This window comes from Phyllostomus hastatus, unplaced genomic scaffold, assembly GCF_019186645.2.
Source record: "Phyllostomus hastatus isolate PE091 unplaced genomic scaffold, TTU_PhHast_1.1 phas_contig_495, whole genome shotgun sequence".
NCBI classification, from domain to species: Eukaryota; Metazoa; Chordata; class Mammalia; order Chiroptera; family Phyllostomidae; genus Phyllostomus; species Phyllostomus hastatus.
Window position 1 is genome coordinate 343,422 of NW_025333895.1, and position 27,212 is coordinate 370,633.

Sequence of the window (27,212 nt, forward strand, 5' to 3'; positions counted from 1 at the left end):
CCATGAAATAGGTTGTTCCCAGTGCAAAGGTGAGGAATCTGAGCTTCAGGAAGGCTAGGTGAGTGATGGCAGGATGCAAACCCTGATCTGACTCCAAAACCTGTGCTGTTTGTACTACATTCAAATTGGAGATTTGACACTAGATTTCCCCATTGCTAGTATGTTCACTTTATTCTAGTTGTTGAATTCCTGTTGTTTTTGGAAAAAAGATTTTATTTATTTTTAGAGGGGAAGAAAGGGAGAAAGAGAGAAACATCCATGTGTGGTTCATCTCGCACGCCCCCAACTGGGGACCTGGCCCGCAACCCAGGCATGTGCCCTGACTGGGAATCAAACCAGTGGCCCTTTGGTTCGCAGACCGTCACTCAATCCACTGTGTCACACTAGTCAAGGCAGAATTTCCGTTCTTGAAAGGCAAAGTCAAGGTTACTTTCATTTCCAATGAGAACAAAAAAAATGGCTGGTGAAAGCTATTTTAAATGTTCCTGTTCGTTACCCAATAATTCCTCTTGCAGAAATCTGTACTAAGAGACTGAGTGAAAACATAGCCCAAAATACAAAGTTGTAAGTGTTTTAGCAAGAAACTGGGACTCAAAGTATCCAATAGGGACTAATTAATAAATTATGGTATATCCAAATGATGACATATTATGAAGCCATTAAAAATCATTTATTTTGAATTTATATAACATGTCAAAGAATTTATAATATTAAATAAACATAACACATACCTAAATTCAGTAAGTTCTCAATGCTATTAAAAACAATTAAAAAGGAAATAAACTAAAATATTGACAACAGTTGCCTCTGATTTTCATAATTTTCTGTGCTTTCCACACTTTTACAATGAGCTTTCATCATCAGAAAAACCAAGCACTTTCTTTTTGTTGATTAACAAGTATTTTCAAGACCCACCATGTAAGTTAGTCAATTTCTAAACAGCCAGGAAAAGCAAAACTGAATTTTGTAGCTAATATTTAATTCCAGGTTACATTTTCCCTAACCCTCAGTTAAAAAAGAAAAAAGAAAAAACGTAAGTGACCATCATTACTGTACATACACAGAAAGAAGACTGGAAAGATACTTGTAAAAATGATAACAGATTATTTTTGGTTCGTAGAATTATAAGGCTTTTAAAATCTCTTTTTCACTTAATTTTTAAAATACTTTCTACATCTATTATCTTACTTTTGTAATAAAAAAAAGTCTGTGCTTTTTTTCTTTTCAGGAGACAACTGACGAGCAAATTACAGCACATCCCATACAACGAAATATCCACAGCCACTTAAAAATGTTGCAGAAGAGTGTTTATAACGTGGAAAAAGTCTGCTACATTGGCTGACCACACCATAAACAGTCCGTTCGTTTGGATCCCACTGTTTAACAATAAAACATCTATGTCAACACAGAAAACATCTTGGAAGGAAAGTTTTTAAAAAAATCCACATCAAACACACACAAAAATTATGTGTTAAATAAAAGACAGAGAAGGATTGAGCAGGAGCATGTTACTGAAAGATCCTCCTTTACAAAGGCTTTGCAGAGCGCCACCCCCTCCCCGGCCCTCATCGGTACCCGCTCTCCCAGCACCAACGGGCGCTCGGCGTGTGTCCTTCCTCCCACTCTGGACTTAATGCTTGAGGGGCACACGGGCTCCCGCAGCGGAAACCACCCCTCTTGATGGGCAAACACACATCGCCTGGAACCTTAAAAAGAGACCCCTCAAGAGAACAGGGTCTTGGGGGAAAAATTTAACTGCCTTCTTGGACTATGGATCTGATTACAATAAAATAAACTTAGTCATTTGATGAAGGAAATGCACTATTTATGTTGCAAACAACACGCTAGAGAATTGTGCTCCTGGACTTGGCAGGGGCCTCCGAGATCATCTTCAGACAACTTCCAGGACACTGTCTTTAGGATGCGATATAAATATTGACTGGAAACCACGAGGATGTCATGCTGGAGGATCTGAAGAAACCGTTCAAAAGCCTGGCTTCCTGTTTATACAACTGCAAGTCACTTTATTGCGGGCCACAAGGTGATTCAGCATTCTGATTTGATGTAACAATTTCTTGACTTTCCGTATAATAAAAGGGACTACAAAGAACTGCTGCAAAGCCAGGAGACACAGGAAGGAATAAAAGCAAACAAGAGACTTGTCTTCCAGCCCAAACAATGAGAGATCCAGGCCGCTGGATTATCAGCTCAGTCTATCTCCAAATCGCTGTCCTCACTGTGACACGTGGCGGAGTTACGCACAGAGGTCAGCACCAAGACTTCCTTGTCTGGGAGCAATCCAAATTCCTGTAGGAAAGCCTCGAGGTCCACAGCGAAGAAATCTTCGCCCAGCTGGTCTGTGACTCGAACGAAATTCCCAATCAGTTCGCCCCCCTTGTAGATCAGCAGGGCAGGCAGGGCGTTCCTGGTGAACCGACTGCTAGCCCCGATAACGGAGCTCTTCACCCGGCAGAACTTGACAGCCGGGTACTCGGCGGCAAGGCAGAGCATGCAACCGTGCATGGCGTCGGTCCCCGGGATGCCGTCCTCATAGATGTGGACCATGATGAGGGTGCTTTTCTGTTCTTTATCAATCATGTCCAGAAACCCTTCTCCACTGGGGATCTCAAACACCTGCCTGAACTGGGGCCCCTTGTGAAGCTGCTGCCGCATCTCTTCCATCCTCTGCTTCCGGTACTGCTGCAGAAACTCTTCATCGTCTTGGTCCTCATTCATCATGGCCAACTCCTTCAGAGTCATCTGAAGGAGGACCAGCAAGTGAGCATCAGAGACACAAACTGAACAGCTGTGGTAACGGTTAATATGGATCGCACGCTTATGACACGGGTGGCACCTTGCTCAGTACTCTGTATACACTGTGTCTCACTGAACTTAGCTAACCCCATCGGAAAGGGACCTTTATTACCCCCACATTACAGACGAGGTTCCAAGACTCAAGATCATGTGCATAAGTTCATGTAGGTGACAAGTGCAATAAGGCTAGGATTCACACTCGATGGTTTTAAAACCCAGGCTTTTAACAACTGTATTAGTGTTGCTTCTCAGTCCAAATGGGCAGCATCAGATAAAAGCCCTTCATGAGCTTTTTCCTTGTTGTCGGTCTCGGCAATGGATTATTTTAGCCATGGTTTTGTTTTTGTTGACTAGACAACAGGACATTAAGGAACTTTAAAAAGAACATTCACAATCCCTGCCTGACCTGCGCATCACATAAAAGTCACATGCTCAAATGGCTTTTGCTTTTATAACAGCAGTTGTGGGTGTCCTGATTAAGTTATAACCTGCTTTTTTTTTTACCCCTTAGCATTATTATATCATAAACATCTTGTGTTTCCAAATATTTTTTATAAAATTATACATCATGTGCCCCATTTTGCTTTACTGCCCCCCTATTTCTGGCATCCAGGCGGTTTCCACTCTGTTCACCTGCAGACAGGTTGGCAGGGCACCTGTGACCGTGTGGCGTGTTGCCTCCTCACTACGAGGAATCCCGTGAGCAGTGGGCGCACTGCCCTGCAGCTTAGGTTACAAGAGCATCTTCCTTCTCCTGCCTAGAGCAGCAAGCCAGCCCGGCCCCTGGAACAAAAGTCTCGCTCTGCCTAGCCTGGCACAGATTAGAGGGTAGAGGCGGAGGGACCACTAGACCAGGACAGATGTTACTGCCTCACAGCCAGCACCACTCTGAACTCACTGCTACTTATCATCCCCAGTCTCCACCCCATCTCGGCACTCTCCATTCCACCCAGCCTGCCACAGTGCTCTCCCTGACCTCTTAGGGTCTTTGTTTCAGTCTAACGCTCTCAAATCATATCATTTTGGTCAAGGTGAGCGGCTCCTCACTTAAGCCCCATCTGCTCCCCGTTCCAGCCTGGCACTTCCAGCTGCTTCAGGCCATAGCCACATGATCTCTGGCACTCCTGGACATTCATCCGTGGTCAGAGGGCATGGGATGACATAGAGTCTTTTTGATACTGGGGAAGAGACAGTCAGTGACTCAGTTCCACGTACCTGCCAGAGTGTCTATCTGCTTCTACAGATTGCCTCATTAGCATAAACTCTCAAGAACAGGCTTCTGGTGAAACAGAGCAACGCCATGAAAAGAGCAGGGAAATCTGGCTCAGAATCCGAGTTCCTGTTAGATTTCCCCACTTGCATGGCTCTCAGCCAGTCCCCTCTATCTCTAAGCATCGGTGTCATCACCTTTAAAATGGAGATAATACCACCAAGCTCAGTGGGTAATTTCTGGCCCCAGGTCACAGTTCAATAAAAGACGGGAAACTCACATTTACTGAGCACTTGCAATGGGCCAGGCACTGTGATGGGGGCTGTACCCACGCAGCCCTGTGAGTGGGGATACTGACCTCACTTAATCCGTGAAAAGCCAGACTGGGAATGGAAGAGACACCCTCTGGTCACTACTGGCTGAGCTGAGATTCAAACTCACGTGTGTCTTACTTATGACATGACTCTGTACTTCCCCCAACACCTCCCAGCTTCCTGGGGGCCGATCTCATCCTACACGCCCTGAGAGTCATTGACCCCAGATGCAGAGCCAGGGCAGCTTCTGAGAAAAACCTGGGAGCTATGAATTACCTTCCCACTGATCTTCTCCTGGAGGTCCTTCTGTTTCTGTTGCTCCTCCTCTTCGTCCAGGTGGGACCTGCAGGTCATTGCGAGCTTCTTGATCAGCCTTTCCATCTCCCGACACTGCTCCTCCCTTTGCTCTGTCTCCAACTGTTTGAAGCGGCGCCAGTCATTGATCACCCCCTTTGGACCTGGGTCAGGGGTGAACAGGGAGGAAACCAAGAAGAATGGGCAAGGGATTACGGGCCAGCTCACAACTGTCAAACGCTCGCTGCATCAACTCCACAGTGACGCTCACACAGGGCAGCGTGGCCTACACACTCTGATGCCCACTGTGGCATCGTCTCCAGTACTTACAGGGCCAAGCTAAGGGTCCAACGTTAGAAGATGCATCACATAAATTATGATTCATTTACTCAAAGGAAAGCGCAGGAACTCTTAGAAAGAGGGAGCTCCTTCACCATGAAAGATGGAAGATGCTCAAGTATATTAGGTAAAAAAAAAAAAAAGAACAAAATGCAGAGCAATATCATGGTATGATCCTCCAATTTCTAGAAGAACTGTATGTATATGTTAATTTATGGATATCTATATACATGCGTATACATTCGTATGTTCACAGAAAAAGCACTAGAAGGATGTGCAAACTGCTAACAGTGGTTGTCTGCAGGTGGCAGGATCTAAGGGGACTTTTACTTTTTTCTTTCTGTTTTTCTGTATGATCTTAATTTTTATAACATTATGGCAGGCTGTCCTGTTATTCAAGCTACCCCATTCCTCCCCGCCCCACGTGACAGGTAGAACCTCCCATGGGATCAGCACGTGTCCCCAGTGGCTGATGCTGGGCTTGGTCATGTGACCTTCTTTGGCCAATGGACTCTGAGCAAAAGCTTTATGAGCCACTCCATGCCTCCAACAGCCCTCTCTTGCTCCTTGCACTTGGTCATGAAAGCGGCATGTCTTTGAGCTAGTTACTAGAACGAGAGGGTACGTGGAGCGGAAGCAGAGCTGCTGCTGACCCACACAGGGAGCATGTAACGTGGCAGAGAAATAAACCTTTGTTATGTTATCACAAGCCATTGAGGAGTGGAGGTCTTTTGTTACCTACCACAGAAAAAAATAATAGGAATCTATGTGCTGCTACGTTGTATACCCCAAACCAATATACGATAAGTTAAAAAAAAAAATCTGCCCTGGCTGGTGCAGCTCAGTGGATTGAGTGTGAGCCTATGAATCAAATGGTCACCAGTTCAATTCCCAGTCAGGGCACATGCCTGGGTTGCAGGCCAGGTCTCCCCCCCCAGTGGCGGGGTACGTGAGAGGCAACCACACATTGATGTTTTTCTCTCTCTCCCCTTTCCTTCCCCCCTCTCTAAAAATAAAAATAAATAAATGAAATATTAAAAACAAAGAAATCTATGTGAAGAAAATGGTACCATGAAACATTAAGAAAGACCCGAATAAATGGAAAGGCAATACCACTTTCTTGACTAGGAAGACCCAACATCACATATGGTTGTCAATTATCCCTAAGTTAACCCAATGAAATATGTGATTACATGTGTGTGCATGCTCCTAAAATTTCTTTGGAAAAAGAAGAAAGCACAAGTTAGGAAAATAATAACATAGGAGAATACAGAGGGGGGAGTAGCCCTACCAGATACTAAAACATGTTATAGCACAACAATTAAAAACAGTGCGATACAACAGAGTAAAAGACAAACTAATGGGTGAATAAATAAGTGTAAAAAAATCATAAAAACACTTAAGAAAAAGCATGGAGTTTCTTATTTTTAAGTAAGAAACAAATTAAGGACTATTAAATAATGCTTGTAAGTACATAAAAATAAACAATTTTTGCCAGGAAAAGAACATAAAGCCAAAAGACAAACAACAAATTGGCAGAAATATTTACAATTCATGTCACAGATTAAATTCCTTCATATATAGCTCCCTAAGAAGAAAAAGACCAATCACTCAATTTAAAAGTGAGCCAAGAATATGACAATGTCTCTAAAATTACGAAAAGAGGCTCAGCGTCACTCTCGAAAGAGAGAAAATAAAACTGCAAGGAGTCACCGCCTGTCGCCCACGGGGATGGCAAAGATGAGGAAACGTGAGCACACAGGGGGAGGGCCAGCGTATGGAGAAATACCATGCTGCTGCTTAAACTGTAACACAGTGCCACCTCTGCTGACAGCAATTTGGAATTCGTAAGATGTAAAGATGTAAATATACCATTCCTAGGAATTTATACTATCAATATACTCACACCTACAATGTACGTGATATCAAACAACTACTGATTTGAGAAGCTAGATTCAAGCCCAGCCCAGTCTGTGTTCACTACTACGTTGCTACCCATACACATTTGTGTTGTAGAGTCATGGTGAGAAGCATGTGCAGTGAAATGACAACACTAGGTTGTCTCTGGAAGTGGGACTGGAATTAGAGAGAAGCGATCAGGAGGCTTCCAACTGATACATACTTATCAGACGTTTCTAAACCTGCTGCCAGAGCTCAGGGATTTCCAGTACCTGTGTTAACTGAGATGCCTTCGCCTGCCAATTCAGCATCTGCAGAATTCGAACTGCCTGCCAGGGCACTCCTGCCTTCGTCCTTGTCCTCGTGGTCGCTGTCCTCGTCCTCACTGCTGCTGTAATAGTACTGCAGCTTCTCCCCCAGCAACTTATCATCCAGAGTCGTCATGGTGCCTGGAAGAGGGCAACAACCCTGTTAGGCTCTTTGCTGGCTTCCACCAGACAGACTCGAATCTGAAGAGTAGGAGCTCATTTGTGCTGAGATCCCACTATTCAGAGGACCCTAAAAGGAACTTTTTTCATCAACAGGATCTCAACAAATCCATACCATGACACTGTGGGATAGGGTTAATCATGCTCTTTCTGTAGAAGGTGAAACTGAGGCTCAGATAAGGGAAGTTTTTTCTGAACAAGGGCCACTAGTACTTGTGATAAGTGTATTAGTGCTGTGGCTTGGAGAAATCTACTTAATGACTGGAAGTTTTATTTGTACATTTAGGCTTTCTTATCAGTGAAGGCTGCTAGGTAATTGAAATATTGGGTAAGAACCCTCACCCAAAACTCCAAAAAGCAGCAGCAAAAGGATGATGCTGAGTCACTAAGTCAATCACTTGTCTGATGGGTTCGATCCAGTCGGTGCACTGAAGGTTCAGATGGATGGGGTCTGAAGCCCTACCAACTTTGGTTTAAAAAAAGGGCCCATGACAAGATTTTACTACTTGCCAAGTCTGCATCAGAAGAAGCCTGGGACATTTGCAGTTCTGCTAGCAGATCCCGCAGGGTGGGTGTAATCCGCAGCACTCACTCCTTTCAGGAAGCATAGCAATACTATGCTCCCTTCCTTGAAGGCTTGACTCTGGGCCTGTTACACTGCGTTACAAAGTCTCCTGTCCTAAGCAGGGAGCTCTAGGAAGCAGGGGCGTCCACAGCCCAGCGCCAGGCCTCCGCACAATTTGCAAGCCCAAATGGAGGCAGTCTAGATCGGTAGGGGAATGTGGGGAACCCAGCAGTCAGACCGGAAGAGGGGTACACAGGAGGCAGGGTTAGTTGAGAGAAGGGAGCAGGTGCTAAGAGGGAGAGCAGAACCAAACTTAAGGAGGAGTGGAAGAGCCAAAGAGGTGCAGGGTGGACAGAGCGCGAATGGGCGTTGGCATGTTTAGAGCGGGTCGAGCAGGAGTTTCCGGAGGAGACCAGGCAGCTGCACGGAGCGCAGCGAGGGCGGGGCTGGCGGACGGGTTAGAGAAGAGGGCGGGGCCTGCAGAATGGTTTGCAGATAAAGAGGGGCGCGGCGGTGCGGGGGGCTCACAGTGGGGCCCGAAGAAACTTTGTGGGAGCCCGAAGGAGGTGGGGCCAGCGGAGGGGGCGGGGCGGGGCGGGGCAGGGAATCCGGAGCCCTCGGGGGTCGAAGGGACGTGCGGACAAAGCGGGTCGCTCATCACTGGTATTCCACCACGTCCCACCCATATTCCACGCCAGCCGCCTCCTTCCCCCGACCTCAGTGCAGTTACCCGGCCTAGCTCGGTCCGGATCCTTTAGGGCTGGTGGCTTCGGGCACTTGAGAAGAAAGGGAGCGTTTGGAGGGAGAAAAGTGGATCAGCAGCTAGAACACTAAGAGAAGAGCCGCCGGTCCCGAGTGCACGGACCAATGAGACGGGCTTCCTGAATAAAGACAGGCACACGCGGCCCAATTAGAGGAAGCCTCTCTCTGCGGCCCAGTGAGAAGCTATGGGTCCGACTTTGGGACAAAACACCTCGACAATAGTAATGCGCTCTCGTTTGTTTGTTTAATTACAACGAAAAGTTGCATTACACATACCCAGTTCTGAAGAGTAAGGAAAATTTATTCGCTCACCTCTGAAGTTTCTGAAACTATTCCATATATATTTTTTATTGTTCTTAATCACATAACGACTATTAGGGCAGAATCGGAGGCATTACGTACTTTGCCCAAGACCACACAGCTCTTAGATTAAAAAAAAAAAGCCAGGTCCATGATAACTAAATGCAGTGAGAAATCTTGGATTGCATCCTAAAACAGGAAAAGGACATGAGTAGGTCTCTTTAATAATAGTCTTGTATCAATAGTTTTGATAATTGTACTACGGGTTATGTAAGATGCTAACCTTTGGGGATTTGGCTTAAAGAGTATAGAGGAACTTTACGCTATTTTCGCAACTCTTTTAAAACCTAAAATGATTTCTGAGTCCTTATCGAAGTGTCCAATACACACCACGAAGTACCGTATTTTCCCGGGTATAATGCACACCCACGTTTTTTGGCACAAACTTTCAGGAAAAAAAGTATTTCGTATTAATTTTTTAATTCAATTATTTATTTATTTATACTTAGTAACAAAACTGATCATCGTATTCCAGGGTATTATTTTGCATATGGACATTGTTATTGTTTTCTAGAGTTACACCTTTTTTTTTTTTTAGATTTTATTTATTTATTTTTAGAGAGGGAAGGGAGAGAGAGAGAGAAAGAAACATCAGTGTGCAGTTGTTGGGAGCCATGGCCTGCAACCTAGGCATGTGCTCTGACTGGGAATCGAACCTGCGACACTTTGGTTCGCAGCCTGAGCTCAGTCCACTGAGCTATGCCAGCCAGGGCTCTAGAGTTACACTTTTAATGCATGAGCATAAATAAAAGAATTACAAACATTTATACAGATATGGAACTAGTACTACCCACATATAATGTGCATCCTTATTTTTTTCCCCTCAAACATTTGGGCAAAAGTGCACATTATACATGGCAAAATATGGTAACTCCTAGAAAGCTTTTATGTAACTTGATTCATTCAAAATATACTAAAATGAGAAACACTGTTCAATGTAGGGCTCTTAATTTAAGAAAGAGTTTCCTAATTTATGGGTTCTGCCACCACCTGAATGTGTCTGCAAATACGTGTATGTGCATGCTTTTCAGAGAAGCTGTTTGTTCAGGATGTCAAGAGCGAACCCTCCCCTGTTCACAAATTTAAGAACAATTCATCAAAAAGATCCTATGGTGACTTGGTATTTTTGTTTGCATGAACAGCCGACTTGAAAATGCTTGTGACCTGCTTTAAGTGACAAGTCAGCACCCAGCAACAGCGCCTCTGCATGGGAGATTCCCCATAAACATTTGTAAAATCAATACTAGAGGAATGTTTTTCTTTGAAATGTATTTTCACTCACAGCTCCCTGAATCAGGGGTCTTCCTCATCCACGGTGGTTTCTGGTCCTTCAAAATTCACTTGAAGCCTGCAATCCTCAGTACTGCCCAACCATCCTAATACCTGCTCCCACTCTCCCACTCCGTAAGAGAAGGAATTCACATCTCCTCTCTCAAATTTTCAACACACTCTTCCTTCTCCTAGCTTCCCTGATCCCTGTATCACCCGAAAAATAGAAGCAATCAAAACAGATTTGCACTTGAGTCCACCCTCTAAATGTACCAATAACCCTTGGTCTGTACCTATTCAATGAATCGCCAGTGCAGTGGATCCCACCCATCCAGCCTAGTAAAGGACTCTGTTCCTGCAGTTATCTTCTTTTCTCTTTCTCCCTCCCTGCTCTTCCTCTTTCTTTCTCTCCCCACCCCCTCCCGCCCCCTCTCTAGCCTCCCTGCATATTCAGGCTTGCTTTCTCTTTCTACAGCACAGTAATATGTTTCCTAGTTCTCACCTCTAAAAATATCCTCTCAGATGCCATTTCCCACTGTTCAGATTGTTAAAAATCAAAAAGTTTGATAACTGACACTGGGGAATGTGTTGCTGGCAAGAGTGTAAATTGATACAACTCTTATGGATGGCAATTGAGAAATATCTATCAATATTGAAAAAAAAAAACCAACCATACCTTTAACCAGCAATTCTACTCCTGGAAGTTCATTCTATAGACATAATTGCATAAACATATTATTTAGTGGTTTTTTAAAAGCAAGGTAAAGAATATTATGTATTAATTTCCTATCTTTTCAATAAAAACATATGAACCAATATTTGCTTATATATGCATAAAGAAAATCATTGGAAAATACATACACAAAAGAAATAAAAGGCCCTGGCTGAGTAGCTCAGTTAGTTAGAGCAGTGTCCTGATACACCAAGGTTTGGGGTTCAATCCCTGCTCAGGGCACATACAAGAATTCACCAATGAATGCATAAATAAGTGGAACAACAAATCCATGTTTCTTTCTCTTTCTCTTCCTCTCTCTCTAAAATCAATAAATTTAAAAAAGTTAAAGAAATAAAAAGTCACCTTTTAGGGGCAGATGAGAGGAGTGGAAGGGAGACTTTTTATATATAACTTCATGTGTGTGATTTTTAACAATCTAAAACTATTATCTATTCTATTTCAAAAATATTGATTAATCTGTAATTTCTTTTGTAATGTTATTTTCAAGTTTTGGTACCAGGGTTATATTGGTCTAATAAAACTAGTTAGGAAGCTTCCTTCTCTATTTTCTGAAAGTTGTAGTAAATTGGTGTTTTTTTTTCCTTCTTCTTTAATTATTTACTAGAATTCACCTGTGAAACGATTTGGGCCCCGAGTTTTCTTTGTGGGGAGGTTTTCATAATGAACTCAATTTCTTTAGCAGATACGGGGCTGTGGCAGGCAGATTCTAATGGCTCCCATCTCAATCAACAATTTATCGCCTCTCAGCTCCCAATTCATCCTTCTTGCTTTGCGATGATGGACAGAATTCCTTTAAGCATCTGTGCTTTGCAGTGAGCACAGTTAAGTTTTCTCAGTAGAGGGCAATGGAGGGGCAGTGCTCAGTGGTATGGCAGTAAGGACATCCAGTGGAGATCTTCCCCAGTCACTTGGGGCCAGTACACATGGTCCCCTGATGGCCTTGCAACCTCAGTTGGCTCAGCAAATGGTGACCCAGCAATCATTTTTCCATGACCCTCTCTCCACAGGGAAGTCAGGGCCCTGAAGGCTTTCTTCTTGCAGTGGCTTCCGAAGGTCTCCTGTCTGCATTGGCACCCAAGGGCTTCCTGTCCACTCTGGTACCAGCTCTTTCCACAAGGTCCTGTGCAGCTTGCCTGTGGCCCAGAGACTTGCCTTCTGCTGCCAGCAACCAGTTCCAGCCTGGGAAACCCAGCAAACATCTCTGCTGTCCAGGGGCTGTACTTCACCTTCTCCAATGAGACCAGTGAGATCTGAACCCCAGTTTGGGTAAGTGGGCCCCTTTCCAACTTTGTCCTTCTTTAGGTACTCCCCCTAAGTCACCAGGGAGCCACATGGAATTTTTTACCTTATAGTCACATATTTAATAGATTTAAACAATAATTCTTAATCAAGTCATTTAATGATGCTTTCTATTAAACTTTCCCTGTATAATCCACTGTGGTTTCCTCCCTTCTTTACCTCCCAAATAGGAGGTAAAGAAGTCCCAAATAGGAGGTAAAGAAGTCACTTGGTCCAGTCCACACTCAGGGGGAGATTTCCCATGGGCTTGGAATTCTTTCAAAGACCCTGAAGTGACTGTAATGTTCAGGTTGGACCACTGCACTATAGAGTTTTCAGTTGTTAAAGAAATCATAGTCTTTGCATGATAATTACTTCAGTATTAACTATAAAGGAAATAAAACCACCCTGGAATTTCATTTCCTTCATTAAGTTGCCTCTCCTTTGCCTCCATGAAACTACCCATGGTTCTTTGGGAGCTACGTCAGGTCTTGAGTATGGACTGGACCTAGTGACCTGTTTCTAAGTAATAATGACAAAAGTGATGGGATGTTGCTTCCTAGATGAGGTTATACAAGATTTTGACTTCTTTATAACTTTCACTCTTTTTCTCTCTCTCTCCAGCCCCCCTCGGTCTTGGGCTGTCCTTGCTTGCTGCTTGGATGAGCCAAACTACCGTGTCAATTGTGAGCTGTGCTTCTGAGAGGCTCATGTGGCAACAGAAAGCCAAGGCCTTCACCCCAACACTTCGGGAGGCACTGAATCCTGCCAGCACTCGGGAGTGTGCTAGGAAGCAGTCCTTGCCCGGGTGAGCTGTTGTGAGGACTACAGGGCCACCCAGCACCCAGATGGCAGCCCCAGAGACCCCAAGGGGAGGGCCCGTCTAAGTCACATGCAGATTGCTGACCTACAGCAAGTGGTAAGCCACTGAGTTTCAGGGCAATTGGTCACGTGACAATAGATAACCAAGATGAGAGTTATTTCAATTTCCTTTTCATCTTGTATCTGTTTTGGTAAGTTGTATTTTTAAGGAAGTTGTCCATTTCTTAGTTAAGTCCGTATAGTCCATTTTATTCATTTACTTCAGAGGGAGACAAAATACGCCAGTTTATTTGCTCAAACATACTTCAGAAATTTAAAAAAAAACTTATGTCCACACAAAAAACTTGTACACAAATGTTTACAGCAGCTTTATTTGTAATAGCCAAACATTTGAAACAACCCGAATGTTCTTCAGTGGGCCAATTTTTAAAAAAAATTATGGTACATCTGTTACTGGGGAGAGACGTGCGTCGGAAGGCCCCCCCCAACCCTGAGCTTGTTCTCCAGTTCTTGTCTCACTCACAAGGATTCAGGCAAGAGACAAACACCCACAGTGGAAAAGAGATAGCAAGTTTATGTAGGAAACGCACACGAGCATGGAACTACAGGCAGGTACCCAGCTCATCTAAATGCCCCAAAGAGAGAGGAAATAAACTTGTATGTTTGGAAATTTGTTCTATACACTTGAGCGGAGGCTACAAGTAGGTCCTTAGCTAATCTAAGTACACTGACTGTTGGGGTTCAGGAGTTCTATACTTTAGTCTGCTCCTAGGTTCCCTCTTCTTGTCCCTCTTCCAAACCTTGGGAATAATGTCCAGCTACAAGGGCTTTCTTTCTTAGTAAAGGCTTTCTGTCTAGTTAGTGAAGTTTGTTACACGGGCGCCCTTCCTTCCTCCTGGGCTATCCCTGCTTGTGATGTTCAGAACAGCTGGCAATCTCAGTGAGACTGTCACAGAAGCTTACAGAAGCCCCCCCGCCCCCCCCCCCTCCTTCCTCAGCACAGTCTCAAGGACATTCCTTCTCCTGTGCTATATTTGCTTGTGATGCTCAGGACACCTGGCCATCTTATCAGACGGGGCTCGGGGCTGCTGAGTGCATTGGTGAGACGTGCCTCCCTTTTGCTTCTAGCCTCTTCTATTAAGTTCTTTGTTAGATTGTAATGGCTGGGGTCCTGCTTTATTCTCCCTCTGGCTGCTCATTCCTGGCTGCTACCTAACACACCCATACCGCAATATACTGCTCAAGCAATAAAACGGAACAAACTATTAATTATGCAACAACTTGGATGGATCTCAAGGGAATTATGCTGAGTGAAAAAAAGCCAATTTCAAAAGGTTACATTCTGTATACTTTCATAGTTTCATTTATATAACATTCTCAGCCTGAGAAAGTTGTAGATATGAAGGACAGAGGAGTGGATTCCAGGGATTAGGGTGGGAGAGTGGGGTTAAAGGGTGGGGGGAGGGATGTCAACAGAAAGGGGTGGCACGGGGATCACTGAAGTGATGGAACAATTGTTATCTTTCTCTTCTCTTCGGTTATCTGGATAGTAATGGCAGTTTCATAAATGTACATGTGATAAAAGTGCGTAGAATGGCACATATGCATGCATGCACATGCAAATGAGTACATGTGAAGCCAGTGACATCTAAGTAAGGTCTATAGATTGTTACTAGTGTCCATTTCTTGGGTCTGATATTATGTTATAGTTATGTAAGATGCCGCCTTTAGGGAAGTTGTATGAAGGGTACCCGGGTCCTCACGGTACTGTTGTTGTGATTTCCTGTGAATGAGTAATTATTTCAGAATACAAACTTACCAAATACTTCCGTTGATCACCTCCCCTTCCATTACTCTCCATCCAGTTATGAGGTTGACTTTTGAATAAAGGCCTGAAGAGAGTGAGAGGTCTGGTCACGAAGATATCAGAGTGGCTGGGAGAAGCATTCTCTCCGTAAAGGACATACGTGTAAAGGCCCTACATAGGGGCATGCCTGCCGTGGCGAACGCCAAGGCCACCGGCGTGGCTGGAGCACAGGGAGCAGGCAAGGCAAGGGCTGGCTTTCATTCTGGGCGATGTGAGATGCATTCGGGGGCCTGGGGCACAGGAGTGAAATGATCACTGAACACTTCAGTGGACTCCCTGCAGCTGCGGTGGTGAGACTAAGCTGCAGGGCAGCAGCAGGGAGAGCAGGAGGCTGTGACACCTCAAGTGAGAGAACTGGGATTTGAGCCCAGGTGGTGAGGAGTGGTCAAACGTTGAATGTATTTGGGAGGATCTGCTGCTGGAATGGGTGTGTGAGAGCAGTCAAGTGGGTAGGAACTGAAACAGGTTAGACAGAGGTGTAGTTTGGGGAGTGGAGGAACCCCGGAAACTCAGAGTTGGACATGTGAAGTTAGAGATGTCTATTCGAGATCCCAATGGAGATGTTCAGTAGACAGCCCTACCGAAAACTGTCCACAGTGCTGGGAATTACTACTCTCACCTGACAGAATCTCATCATCTGGTTGCATTATATTCCTTCTGCTTGTATTATGAGTCCTCATCTAAATGTATCTTTTATTTCTTTTGTCCTTCCAAATTTCATGAAGTTAGGGGCTAGTTCACTCCTGTATCCCTGTTGTCTAGTACATAGTAGATTCTTAAAAAATATTTGTTGAATGAGTCTCTGAAAACTTACATGGACCCAAACATCGATGATGGATGTTTCTAATGTACCTGGACTAAGCCCTTTTATGTTCATTCTGGCAGCAGTTCCCAAACTTTTCTGCACATTGGAAGCACCTAGGGAGCTTCAAAAGCACTGACGGCCCCACTCCTAGAGGTTGTGATTTAATCAGTCCAGGGTGTAGTCTGTGCTTTGGGATTTTTAAAATGTCCAGAGGTAGCCCTGGCCAGGTGACTACGTTGGTTAGAACACCATCCCATGCACCAGAAGGTTGTGGTTCAATCTCTGGTCAGGGCTCATGCCTAGGTTGTGAGTTCAATCCCCAGTAGGGGTGCGTATGGGAGGCAAACGATCAATGTTTCTCTCTCATCTGTTTCTGTCTCTCCATCCTCTTTCTAAAATCAATCAACAGCCCTGAACAGTGTGGCTCAGTTGGTTGGAGCATTATTCCACAACTGAAAGGTTTCGGGTTTGATTCCAAGGTGCATGCCTAGGTTTTAGGTTCAATCCTCCATCCCCGGTCCCCTGTACAGGTACATACGTGCCCTGTACAATCCCTGGTCTGGGTGGTATGGGAGGCAACCAATGGATGGTTCTCTCTGTCCCTTCCTCTCTCCCTAAAAGCAATGACAAAAAATGTCCTCAGGTGAGGCTAAAAAAATTTTTTTTATAAAATCGATAAACATATCCTCAAGTGAGGATTTTAAAAAAAGATCCCAAGGTGACTGTAATGTTCAGGTTGGGCCACTGCACTACAGTTCTCAATTATTAAAAAATTGTAATCTTTGCATGATAATTACTCCAGTATTAACTATGAAAGAAATAAAACCCTTCTGGAATTTCATTATTGTCATTAAGATACCTCTCCTTTGCCTGGATCAACTATCCGTGGTTCTTCCCCTTCTGGATCTCAGCGGTCAGTCCAGGGTGCCATATTTCACAAATATGCAAGATTACATGCTCCACAAACAGCAGCCTGTTCTCAGCAGTGAGCTCTGGGACTCTATACCAAATTTAATCCACTCTAAGGTATAGATGTCTAATATACTCTCCCCACAACAGATCCCACCAGTTACTCTCTCCTGCTTTTCAAATCCATCCCTTTTCCTCCATCTTCGCTTTGGCCATGCTCTACACTTCTTCCCTACGTTGACCTCGCTTCCCTGCTGATCTGTCTCCAGCTTCAACTCACATCACTGCTGAGGTGATCTTTCTAAAACCCTAAGTTGTTCAAATCACCTAACTTCCAAGACTTGCTAGCAGTGTCCTTAGTACGATATTCAAGGTCCTTTATAGAGGCTCTACCTACCTCATCTAGCTGTATGACCCCGGGAAAATTCCCTAGGAGTATGCCTCAGTTCCCTCATCTGTAAAATGGTGGCAATAATGGTCCTAGATTATAATACACCAACAGCACTTATTACTGTGTCTGGAACACATGAAGTGCTCCTTAAACGTTCCTTCTACAGTAACACTCACGGCTAAAATAGGTTCCAACCACCAGCAGCACCCCTTGTGGAAGGTGGAGCAATTCCACTATTTTTCTCGTTTTGGGGTTCTTTGGCACGTTAACATCTCAAATTTAAAAGGAGGATCATAATAGCTATAGTGAAGGGCTGTTTTCTCCCCACTTATCTCTGCTTGGTGAAATGATTCAGCCTACAAAGTCTAGCACAGGGTCACTTTTCAAAGCACCTCCTCTGGCTCACCACCACCACTACCCACCTCATAATTTCCATTTCGGGGTTTTCACACACTGGGACAGTTCACTGAGCTGGTTATTCAGATTGGTCTTTCCCATTTCACACTGCAGGTTTCTAGATGTTTCTTTCTCTCTCTCCAAAGGGCTCATATTTGACTTTTAACCTTAAAGACCAGCACAGACAGGGGTTTTAAAATACATCAGCTGAGAGAATGAGTAAAACTTTACTCAAGGCACAGTGAACATGGTGTCTAGATTCACTCAGGCCATTTTCTGTTCACCTGCTCAGAGTCCACAGAACTGACTTCACACTTGCATAACATTACTTTGTATTAGTTGTTTGTGTATTTGCCCTATTTTTCCCACTAAGAGAAATACTGTGAGTTCAATACCTTGACTTGCTAGTACTATCTTTGTCCTCATTTCCCACTGAATGAATGAAGTGACCGATTGAATTAAGGAATATTTCTACCTCTCTGGTCTATTAATTTCTTTCAGATCCTTCCCAATGATGTATACATGGATAAATCTCTACTTAGTATCTGGTAGCTTAGTTGAGCCAAAAAAATAGACCAAGGAAACAAGATAACTAAAATGCACCATAAACTTAATATTGACACTAAACAAACAACTTTTAAGGTGGACAAATAATTTTATTTTGTGCATGCAAATACATGTCAAGTACTGCAAACTTTTTCCATCAATTTTCTCTCAAACACTGAAAATCATGATGCTCTATTCTGTGAACAGCCAAAGCTAATATCTCTTCACTTCAGTCCTACAGCAAAAACACACAGAATTCACTCTTTGCTATTCACTATCATCACAACCCTCATTGTTCCATCTCTGCCCTCCCCCCATATACAGGCCTTATAAGTCCTAGCCTTCCCCCAGTTAATCCTATTCCTATAGCACAAAGGGAAACATTACAATTTGGAAATTCAAATTGAAATAAATGGAATAGAATTTATTCCCATATATATTCCCCATTTCATTGTACAGAATTATTTTAAATTATAGTTTTAAATAGAAGCTGAGTATATGCCTTAAAAATGAGCATTAAATCCATCTTAGAGATGGTGCCTGCTTTTTACATGATGGGTGTACACCATCTTTAATTTCATTTACATTTCAATCGAACAATAGATTTGCAAAGAAAATGTCTAATACAGACGTAAAAATATTCACACTAGAGCTTCACAATCGGTTGTACAATTGACAAACAGGCCTCTTTTCCCAAACTTTCCAGCTAAGCAAATTTATAAAATGTAATCAATGCAACAAGAAAAACATTTCTCTTTCACTTCCAGGGAAAAGAATATGCAATAAACAGTATAAATGCAGACAGCAGTTGCTGCAAGCTAACCACGATACTCCCAAGTGGCTGTACAGTGGATATGTGCAGTACGAATAAAAGCCACATGTGTTGTATCACAACTACAGTATAATTGTTTGCCCAGCTAAGAGAATGCATGCACTTCCATGCCTTGGGTTATAAAGTGAGGCCTAATTCTTGACAGATCGATGGAATATATGCAAATGACCTTGGCTTTTGGCAGTACTAAGTGTAGCCAGTGTCTGTGTTCACTGGTTTGAGGGTATTTTTAAATTTTTATTTAAAAAAAAAAACACACCAATTTCAGACTTGGGGGAATAACTGCTCTTGGAGTAAAAATAAGACTCCACTCAAATGTGGAGTATTCTGATCAGTGACCTTGACCCCTTGTATTCCCTTGCCAGCAAAGGGATACAAGGAAACTGCTAAAGAAGTAACTAGCAAATTTATTCAATTTATCCAGAAAATGGGATACTCCTTGAGCATATTCATTTTTCTGCTTGCAGAAGGGGTTCTCATGTAGGAGTTGTTACAGTAAGTGATCCCACCAACACTCTTCATTCACTAAAACACAAGAAAAGTTCTTCCAGTTAACGAATACGTAGTTGCAATGTAACTCTTCCCTTTAATGTTTAGTTACCACTACTGGTGACAGTCTGCTCAGAAAATGATTGGAAGAAACTAGGGAAGAAATACTCAGACTCAAAGTTGAAATCACATGCTGAATTTGATGGTCACAAATTCCACCCGTTAACAGGACAACCATGGCTTTAATGTCTAAAATGCAAAAGCAAGCTAGATGGTTTTTAAAACAATGTTTTCAAGTGTTTAAATGATCCCATTTTAAATTCCTATGAACTGCTGTGCATCCTATAATTTTCTCAAGGCTGCATATAAAATTGGAATGTGCTTTATATAACAGGGTGGGGCAAAAGTAGAATGTACACTTATTCATCATTTCTATGATCAATGGTGAGCCTACTTTTGCCCACCCTGTACTTAGCATCAACTTGAAATTTGAGTGAAAGTGACTAGATCCACACAAATGGAAATTTTCAGTCCTAGTATAGGAGGTTTCTTTTATCATTCCCTTGTGAGAGTAAATAGCTACTAGGAAAAAAATCAGTGCCACTGGTCCAGTGAAGTACCTTCTCTGGAAAAATTACAATGCACAACTTTCACGCCTGACACTGGTTTATCAGATGGTATTGAAAGTGTAAGTCATGGCAGTAAAGGGGTACCAGCTAGATGCTTTGTTTAGGTACCAACTAGATGAAATACATAGGTAACTTTCTCAGAATTTACAAAATGAAATGAGACCACAAAAGAGACCTACTGATGCTATATTCATGGTATCTGAATGAGGCACATGGACTTCAGAATAAGACTTAGAAATTGAAAAACAAAAACATAAAAAGTGGGGAAAAAAAACCCAACAACAAAAAACAAAAAAAAAACACCATTTCCCATTTTCCAGACCTCAGACTACGCTTTTCTAATTAGAACATAGGCAACATAATGCAATTTAGTACCAACATCACCAATTCCCTTTCCTACTGCTTTATACCCTTTGATTTCAAACATATGTACATCACACGTTGGTAAAAGGGTCAAAGGACAGGGACTGACCCCAATTTTAAAGTCACATTTTATGTCTGAGTTGTATTTTTTCCTCTGTGACATCAGTGGTTACCATCTTGAGGAAAGATCAGATGCACTGAACTTTCTTCTAAAGTGGCAGAGAACCAATGTCTTCACTTCACACTAAACCCACCACAAGAAAACAGAAGATGGCTACTACATAAAGAAAGCAATACAGATTGATGCAACACAGAAAAATTCCTATGTTGTTAGAATGAGAGTAAGGTTTTAAGAACAGGGAGTTACTGTTTTATGGGATCACCTGCTGCAAGACAAGCATTATTTTAATATAAATGTTCCGAGACATACCAATAAGGTTGGCAGGTATATACATACACTGATGCAAATGTAATTTCACTGGACAAGTAGGCAAACACCTAAGCAGTTTATCCCAACCCCCTCCAGCAGAGCACAACCACGTTTCAAAATCTCAATTTTAAAATTAAAAAGATATGGTTAAATACACAAGATCAATTTATGTAGTATATATTCACCCTCAGAACGTGCTGAAGATGTTTTGCGTAGTTCTGTTGCACAGAGGGTTCTTTCCCTGAGGGCACATAAGGAGCTCTCAAACTGTTAATAGGTCTCTATTTTGTAACAAAATAGCAATTTTTAAATCTTAAAAAAAAATACATTACCTTCAACATGGAAGATCTCACTATTTAAATATCCATGAAATAGACATTATGGTTTGCATATCCTTTTTGGAAATACAAACAGCAAATAAAGTACATTGGAAGCATTTCAAATGTAATAAGCACGTATTTATAGAAAGGTTCTGATATAAATTATATAACAATCATGTTCCTGTAATATCCTAGGCTAATTTATAATGTCAGAATAAGTTAACGCAACATGGTTTAAAACTCTTGTTCCTATTCATTTCAGGTTACAGAGTGAAATAAATAAATGTCTTTGTAGGGACAGGGAGCACTGGCCATGGCAAAAAGGTACAGTACTAACCGAAGGAAACTAAGTCAAGGCTACTGTGCTGTTATGTTACAAACATCTTCATACACTTGAGTATTAAATAAACGTGTAAGATCTTCCATACTGATACCAGAATATCAAAACTACCCCTTTGTTTCTCAGGTATATTTACAACTTATCAGTCACCTTATGAGCATGTTCATTAAGACAGGTATCAAACACCAGTATTTACTCATTCTAATCAAGAAATTTCAGGGAAATGTTAACCCTCCCGCCCCTGGAAATGTGCACAAAACTTTTTATCAAAATCTTATCTGATACAATGCTGTGGTTTTGTAAAACAACTAAATAGCTCAGACGACCAATAACATGATCCTGTTTAAGCATTTTGCTAGCAGGAAAAGCCCTTACATACAGTACACCTGGTGAAAGATCAGCTTGGCTTAAAATGTTCCAGTACAATTTTCAGAGTAAACAACTTCACAGAAGTTAATTAAAAAAATAATAATAAAAGTCAAACTAATCTTAAAGAAACAGGAAAAAAAAAAACAGAGTATAAGTAAGATCAGAAAGGAATGCCCAGCTTTTGTTTTCAAATGTTGACTGAAATTTTAGGTTTCACTAAACTACCTCCAACAGATCTGGGGCATGCCTGGTTGAACATACTGCATACTTTCAGATGCCACGTCAAAACACTTTCCAGTCACATTTTAGCAGGGCAGAAATTATTCATGTTTTTAAGTATGAATAAAGGTTAGCCAATGTTCTATTATTACATGGTTCATAGTCTTATCAACCTAACAGTCAGTAAAAAGGGAAAATTAAACCCCAACATGAAGTAACAATAAACAATATTTAACCAAGATAATGTAATGAACACCCAAAGTAATTAGTTTAAATTAAAAACCCAGCAACACCATCTTGTTAGTCAGTGCAAATACTACATACAGGGTTTTCTCAAGAAAGCTGAAAGCACCTGATTCTTTGCCAAGTCATCAGATTCAATAATGCACAGGCTTAAATCTGCATTTTAAAAAACTGCCATTACATTAGTGCATAATTTATCAAAATTGTAAAAACGATTCTGCATAACTTAGGAGAATTTAATATCTAGTACATCAGCTGAAAGACTTAGGCACTTGGTTATATATTTAATTATTTCAACAAGTAGCCTGTATGTAAATATTAACAAAGCAGAAACTATTCTTGAAAAATGGAAAACTAAAAAAAATTTAAATGCTACAGATAAAAGCACTGCACCACACTCCTACACATAATGCAGTAAAGAAAGCTAGTTTATAACCCTGCAAAATTCTATGGTAAGAACATCTAACTCCACTCTTCAAAGTAAAAAAAAAAAATCATGCAAAGTCCCATGAAAAAGATAAATAAAGCAGCTGGAATGAGATGGAAATTTCTCTTAGTGAAACATAAAATAGAAATAAATAAGTTAATTAAGTCTACTTTCACTAGATGTATCATTGTAGGATCCTGCTAGTTAAATAACTGAGTTGTTAATTTTCTACAGAAGCCATTTAAAATAGGAAATGGCTCAGTTACTGCACCGGATTGCTACAAACTCATAAAAAGCTGCTTGAAGCTTAAGTTAAATGTCCAAATTCCAATCACTTCTGGAAAGTGAACGTGTTACCCTAGTAAATTTTCTTTTTTTTTTTTTCATAATGCTAATGCAAGAGGGCTTGAAGTATCAAAGAGTCCACAGGAACTGGATGCCCCCAGTAATATCTTTTTTTTAAAAAAAATATACATTATATAATATATATATTATATATATAAAAAGCTAGTGTAAATGCTTCCATGGTATGGTCACAAATTTGAAAGATGAACCTCCTTTCAGCTGTTAACCATCTTCCCATTTGCAACAACAGGTTTTAAAAAGTCATTTTTATCTTCAGACATAACGTGAGTTTTCAGAATGAGGCTGCCAACGCTGACAGATGTGGTGATGGGGAGGCAACTTGCATTGCTAATGGACACTGGGAGTGGCTGGCTAAAGCAAGAAGTTACCGGCAGAATTGTTTTTTGCTCCTCCCTGAGAAAAAATGACATTGAAAACAAATTAGCTTCAGGTGAAAACTTAAAACATAGGTAAAAAGCTATACCAAACTTTAAGAGCCTCTAGCAAAGGCATATCTTTTTGACACTAAAAATTACCAGAGATCACTAAGAAAGTTATATTTTCCAAAAATTAAAATAAAAAATTAAAACACTGATTAATTTCAGACTAACAAGTTCAAGATTAGCCCATATTTTGGCAGTAATATACAAAATGACAATATTAGAGCCACAAAAATCTTAACAAGGTTTTTAGAAAGGGAAACCCTACATGTAGGTTTTAATCCTCCATCTTGTAGTCTGCAAGTCTGGCCACCAGACTGACGAGTATAACCTGATGCTGGAGCACAAAGACTAATTTTTACCTCAAGAAAAAGCAAGTTTCGGGCTACTAAAATGGACCACTTTGTTAGTTCCAATTCAGCTCTACTCTCCTAAAAATCCAGACTGACCCAATCATTGCCTACAATATAAGGTTCTCCCTTCATAGGATAAAAAAGAGCCAACAATGAATTTAACACTGCATCTATTTTGTTCTAAGTATTCATGGTTATGGATTTTCTGTCTACAGAACACTCACAGAATCACATGGTCTTCACCTAAACTCTGTCTCTTCTGCTCCAGTGGCTCCTTTTGGTGCTGCTGTACTGGATGCCCATTTTCTACTGCTGTTCCATTCAGCAACTGATCATTCTGAGAACTGATACCAAGCTGTATGTCCAGGATCTCCTAAGAAAATAAAATGTTAATCCTTCAGCATGAAAGTATTTTACTTTAGTTGCCAATAGAATAAAGCTTCCTAAATATCTAACTATGGTACTTACTTCAATTTGTTCACTCTGTCCATCTGGTTCATCAGTATCAAGTGCCGAAAGCTCTAACTCAATATCCCTATCAGGCTTAGTATCTGTTGCATCTTCTGTATAATCACTCTGTAATTTAAAAAAATACTGATTTTTATACCTGTGGAGACTGGGGCTTCCCTTTTAAATTAAAGTGGGAATGCCAGTGATTGATCTAAAGTATTTAAGAAATTTGGGACCACGATTTTAGTGCTATTGTTAAGTTTCAAAAGCAAGCATCGATCAGAAAAAGGTATACTAAGATGCACTAAGGGCATAAATCTACATGCAGCAGCAGCAAACAAATACATTAAGCATCCAGCTGACAGGTTCTGTTTCTTTACCTCTCCATTTCTCAATTCAATCTCCTTGCTCAGAAGGTTTAAGGTAAGGTGGCGGCCTTCATCCAGGGAACTCCACTTCTGCTGCATGGCCAGAGCATTGGCCTCCCGCTGAAGGAGCAACGAGTTACTCTTGGCCTACAAGGAAAAAAAAGGAAAGTTGGCTTCTAACCACCATCCTATTTTTTTTTTTTTTTTTAAGTCAAAGCTGAGTGTCACAGAACCTACCTGCTGAAGTTCAATGCTTAAAAGGTCTCCAGTACTGGAATGCTTTCTATGACAAGATAAATCAGTAACAATGAATCTGTCCCTTTAAAGAGAAACATGTTTATTGTAATAAAAGTGAAATAAGCGAAGCAACTAAAGCAGTAATGACTATATACTATATATGCTTCATGTAATAGATGAACCCTGAAAGTTTCAGTCATCATTCCAAATGTAAAACTTCAGAAGTTTGTTACATGGCTAAAACTAGCAAAGCACACTTTATGAACAATTGGGTACAGAATCCGTACACTAAGGATACATAAAAGTCCGAGAAGAGACAACCCTAAAGAAGTATGAGTAACTTACCGTTCAATATAGTGTGCTGATGATGTGGACTCATTACCGTAAGAACTCCACCTTGAATCAACAGCGCTGACATAAGGGACATAATCTATAGAAATGTAGAAAGAAACAGTGATCAGAAAAGTAAAATATTGGGATATAGACGTAAACAGATACTTTTCAAAAAAGATCCGTATTTTTTCCACCTTATGTTCTCCTGGCTAAACCATTTAATTCGGAGTTTACGGTGGTTGTTAAATGGGGGGAAATGTTCTGTACCCCACAAAATGGGGACTAAATGCAGTGCTAGAACATATCAGATGAGGCTTAGTTAGTGGATTACCTGATACGCTGATGGGCTTAGTTGCACTTCCTTGGGAAGCAGTGGCCTGGACAGGATCCGTGGTATGGTAACCTGTACGGGAAGATCTGGAAATTGCACCCCATTTTGAGATGATAGGTCCATCACTAAAAGGAATTATTGGGTCTTCTTCTTTTGTCCTTCTCTGAGTTTCAAATAAATGTACTCTTCTCTTAACATCCCCACTGTCTAGGTCCTGCATAAACCAAAGAAAATCAGTAAAAGGACTGTTGGCAATTACTTCAGCTAGTACTATAAGCATGTGCTTTCAAATGACATGGAATTAAGTTTTCTGGTAAATTTAACACTAGCTGTAGATCTCAATGATAATCTAACATCTATTTTAAACCACCAAACTGAGCTCAAATAATTTAAACATTAAATTTGATTTAGTTCAGACTTACCTAAATATAACTCTGCTGCTTACAGATGAGTTATATAGCAAGAATGAAGATGAAAGTATTCAACCATTCTAAAATCTGAGTCAACATGCAAAATATCCTCCCAGGCCCCTGAATCATACCATTAACACAGCATTTGAATTAGCAATCACATCTCTGGGCTCTGAATCGATGACATTTATACAGGAGCCTATGGTGCCACAAGACCAGGGAGAATAATGGGAAAGATGATCTTCTTCAAATTTTGTCCCACTCACACTCTCAGACAGCTGATTTAGAAAAAGAAAAAGGCACAGCCAATTAGTAAGAAACTTAAATTTACAAACTTGTAACTAATATTAAGTAACTAGTATAGAACCAGTGAATTAAACCTTCAGAACTAATATAAAAAACAAATAGTACTTTTACTATTTATATTTATATGATTTATTAATAGAAATAGAATGCCTTCTCTTTTTACTTTGATATTTAAGTGCTCATAAGGAACCCCAGACTGATACCATTAAAACCAATCAACAAATAATTTATAGCATGTCTATTAATTGATATGAGGTGCTTCATAAAATGAATTTAAAAGAAAAGGGAAACAGGCAGACATCGACACACATAGATTACAGTCCATGTCCTAAAGTAGTTTATAATTTTGAGAAAAGAATAATGTGTGTGCATAAGGAAACATAACTGATAAACAAGACAGCATTAAATAAAGAACAAAAAGAATTCAAAGGCGGCCCTGAAACTAGAAGGAAAACTGGATACATTTGAAAGAGACTCCAAGAATGACTGTAAAACAAGAATAATAAAGTTGTAAGAATCATTAGATTCAGTTTATTAATTACATAGCTAAGAACACTCCAGGCCAAAAAGGTTTAATTGCTTATCCCAAGTCATATTACTAACTAATAGCAGATCTGAGTCTCAGGGAAATTCTTACTTCCTAAAGCATAGCATAAAACACATAAACACGGTTTTCTACCAAGCAAGTGGCAAACCTATCCCTCTGCTGTCAAGATGTTTACCTGGTCTGAAGAAATCTAAGTCTGATGAGACAAATTTGGATCTAGTTTAAAAATTCAATGGTTTACTGAAATATTCATGCATGAAAATGTTTGATATCTAAAGTTACTTCAAAATAACCCAGTAGGAAGAAGGGGCACAAATGAAATAAGGTTTACTGAGTTGATAATTGTGGAAGCCAGGTGAAGGGACAT

General features: G+C 41.1%; 2 protein-coding genes across 7 annotated transcripts in view; both read right to left on the reverse strand.

Moving 5' to 3' along the window:
• Positions 1-655: 655 nt before the first annotated feature.
• On the reverse strand, positions 656-8,789 carry PDCL (phosducin like). 2 transcript variants are annotated; one of them, XM_045846471.1, is made up of 4 exons: positions 8,654-8,789; positions 7,143-7,319; positions 4,615-4,796; positions 656-2,760 (listed from the first exon to the last, which is right to left on the reverse strand). In XM_045846471.1, the coding sequence occupies exons 2-4, from the start codon at positions 7,312-7,314 to the stop codon at positions 2,209-2,211; spliced, it is 906 nt and encodes a 301-aa protein (XP_045702427.1). In that variant the 5' UTR covers positions 7,315-7,319; positions 8,654-8,789; the 3' UTR covers positions 656-2,208. The 2 variants fall into 2 exon arrangements, with proteins under 2 accessions (XP_045702427.1, XP_045702426.1); XM_045846470.1 differs by lacking the exon at positions 8,654-8,789 and adding an exon at positions 7,869-8,375.
• A 9,364-nt stretch (positions 8,790-18,153) lies between these two features.
• Positions 18,154-27,212, reverse strand: part of RC3H2 (ring finger and CCCH-type domains 2) — a 47,726-nt gene continuing 38,667 nt past the window's right edge. For 3 of the 5 annotated variants that reach the window (XM_045845998.1, XM_045845996.1, XM_045845997.1), the window contains exons 14-21: positions 26,124-26,270; positions 25,583-25,796; positions 25,264-25,348; positions 24,919-25,000; positions 24,694-24,828; positions 24,332-24,439; positions 24,088-24,236; positions 18,154-23,484 (exon numbers count right to left, since the gene is read on the reverse strand). In XM_045845998.1, the coding sequence (XP_045701954.1) occupies positions 23,286-23,484; positions 24,088-24,236; positions 24,332-24,439; positions 24,694-24,828; positions 24,919-25,000; positions 25,264-25,348; positions 25,583-25,796; positions 26,124-26,270 (1,119 nt within the window). In that variant the 3' untranslated portion in view covers positions 18,154-23,285. The remainder of the gene's footprint in view (positions 23,485-24,087; positions 24,237-24,331; positions 24,440-24,693; positions 24,829-24,918; positions 25,001-25,263; positions 25,349-25,582; positions 25,797-26,123; positions 26,271-27,212) is intronic. The other 2 variants (XM_045845999.1, XM_045846000.1) reach the window with 2 other exon arrangements.

What these genes read in the sequence shown, in the direction of transcription:
- PDCL (XM_045846471.1), bottom strand. Translation starts at nt 7,314, where the DNA reads ATGACGACTCTGGATGATAAGTTGCTGGGGGAGAAGCTGCAGTACTAT. An exon ending in AGGCATCTCAGTTAACACAG is followed by an intron (nt 4,797 to 7,142) that starts GTACTGGAAATC and finishes CCCCTGACCCAG; the next exon opens with GTCCAAAGGGGGTGATCAAT. An exon ending in AGGAGAAGATCAGTGGGAAG is followed by an intron (nt 2,761 to 4,614) that starts GTAATTCATAGC and finishes GTCCTCCTTCAG; the next exon opens with ATGACTCTGAAGGAGTTGGC.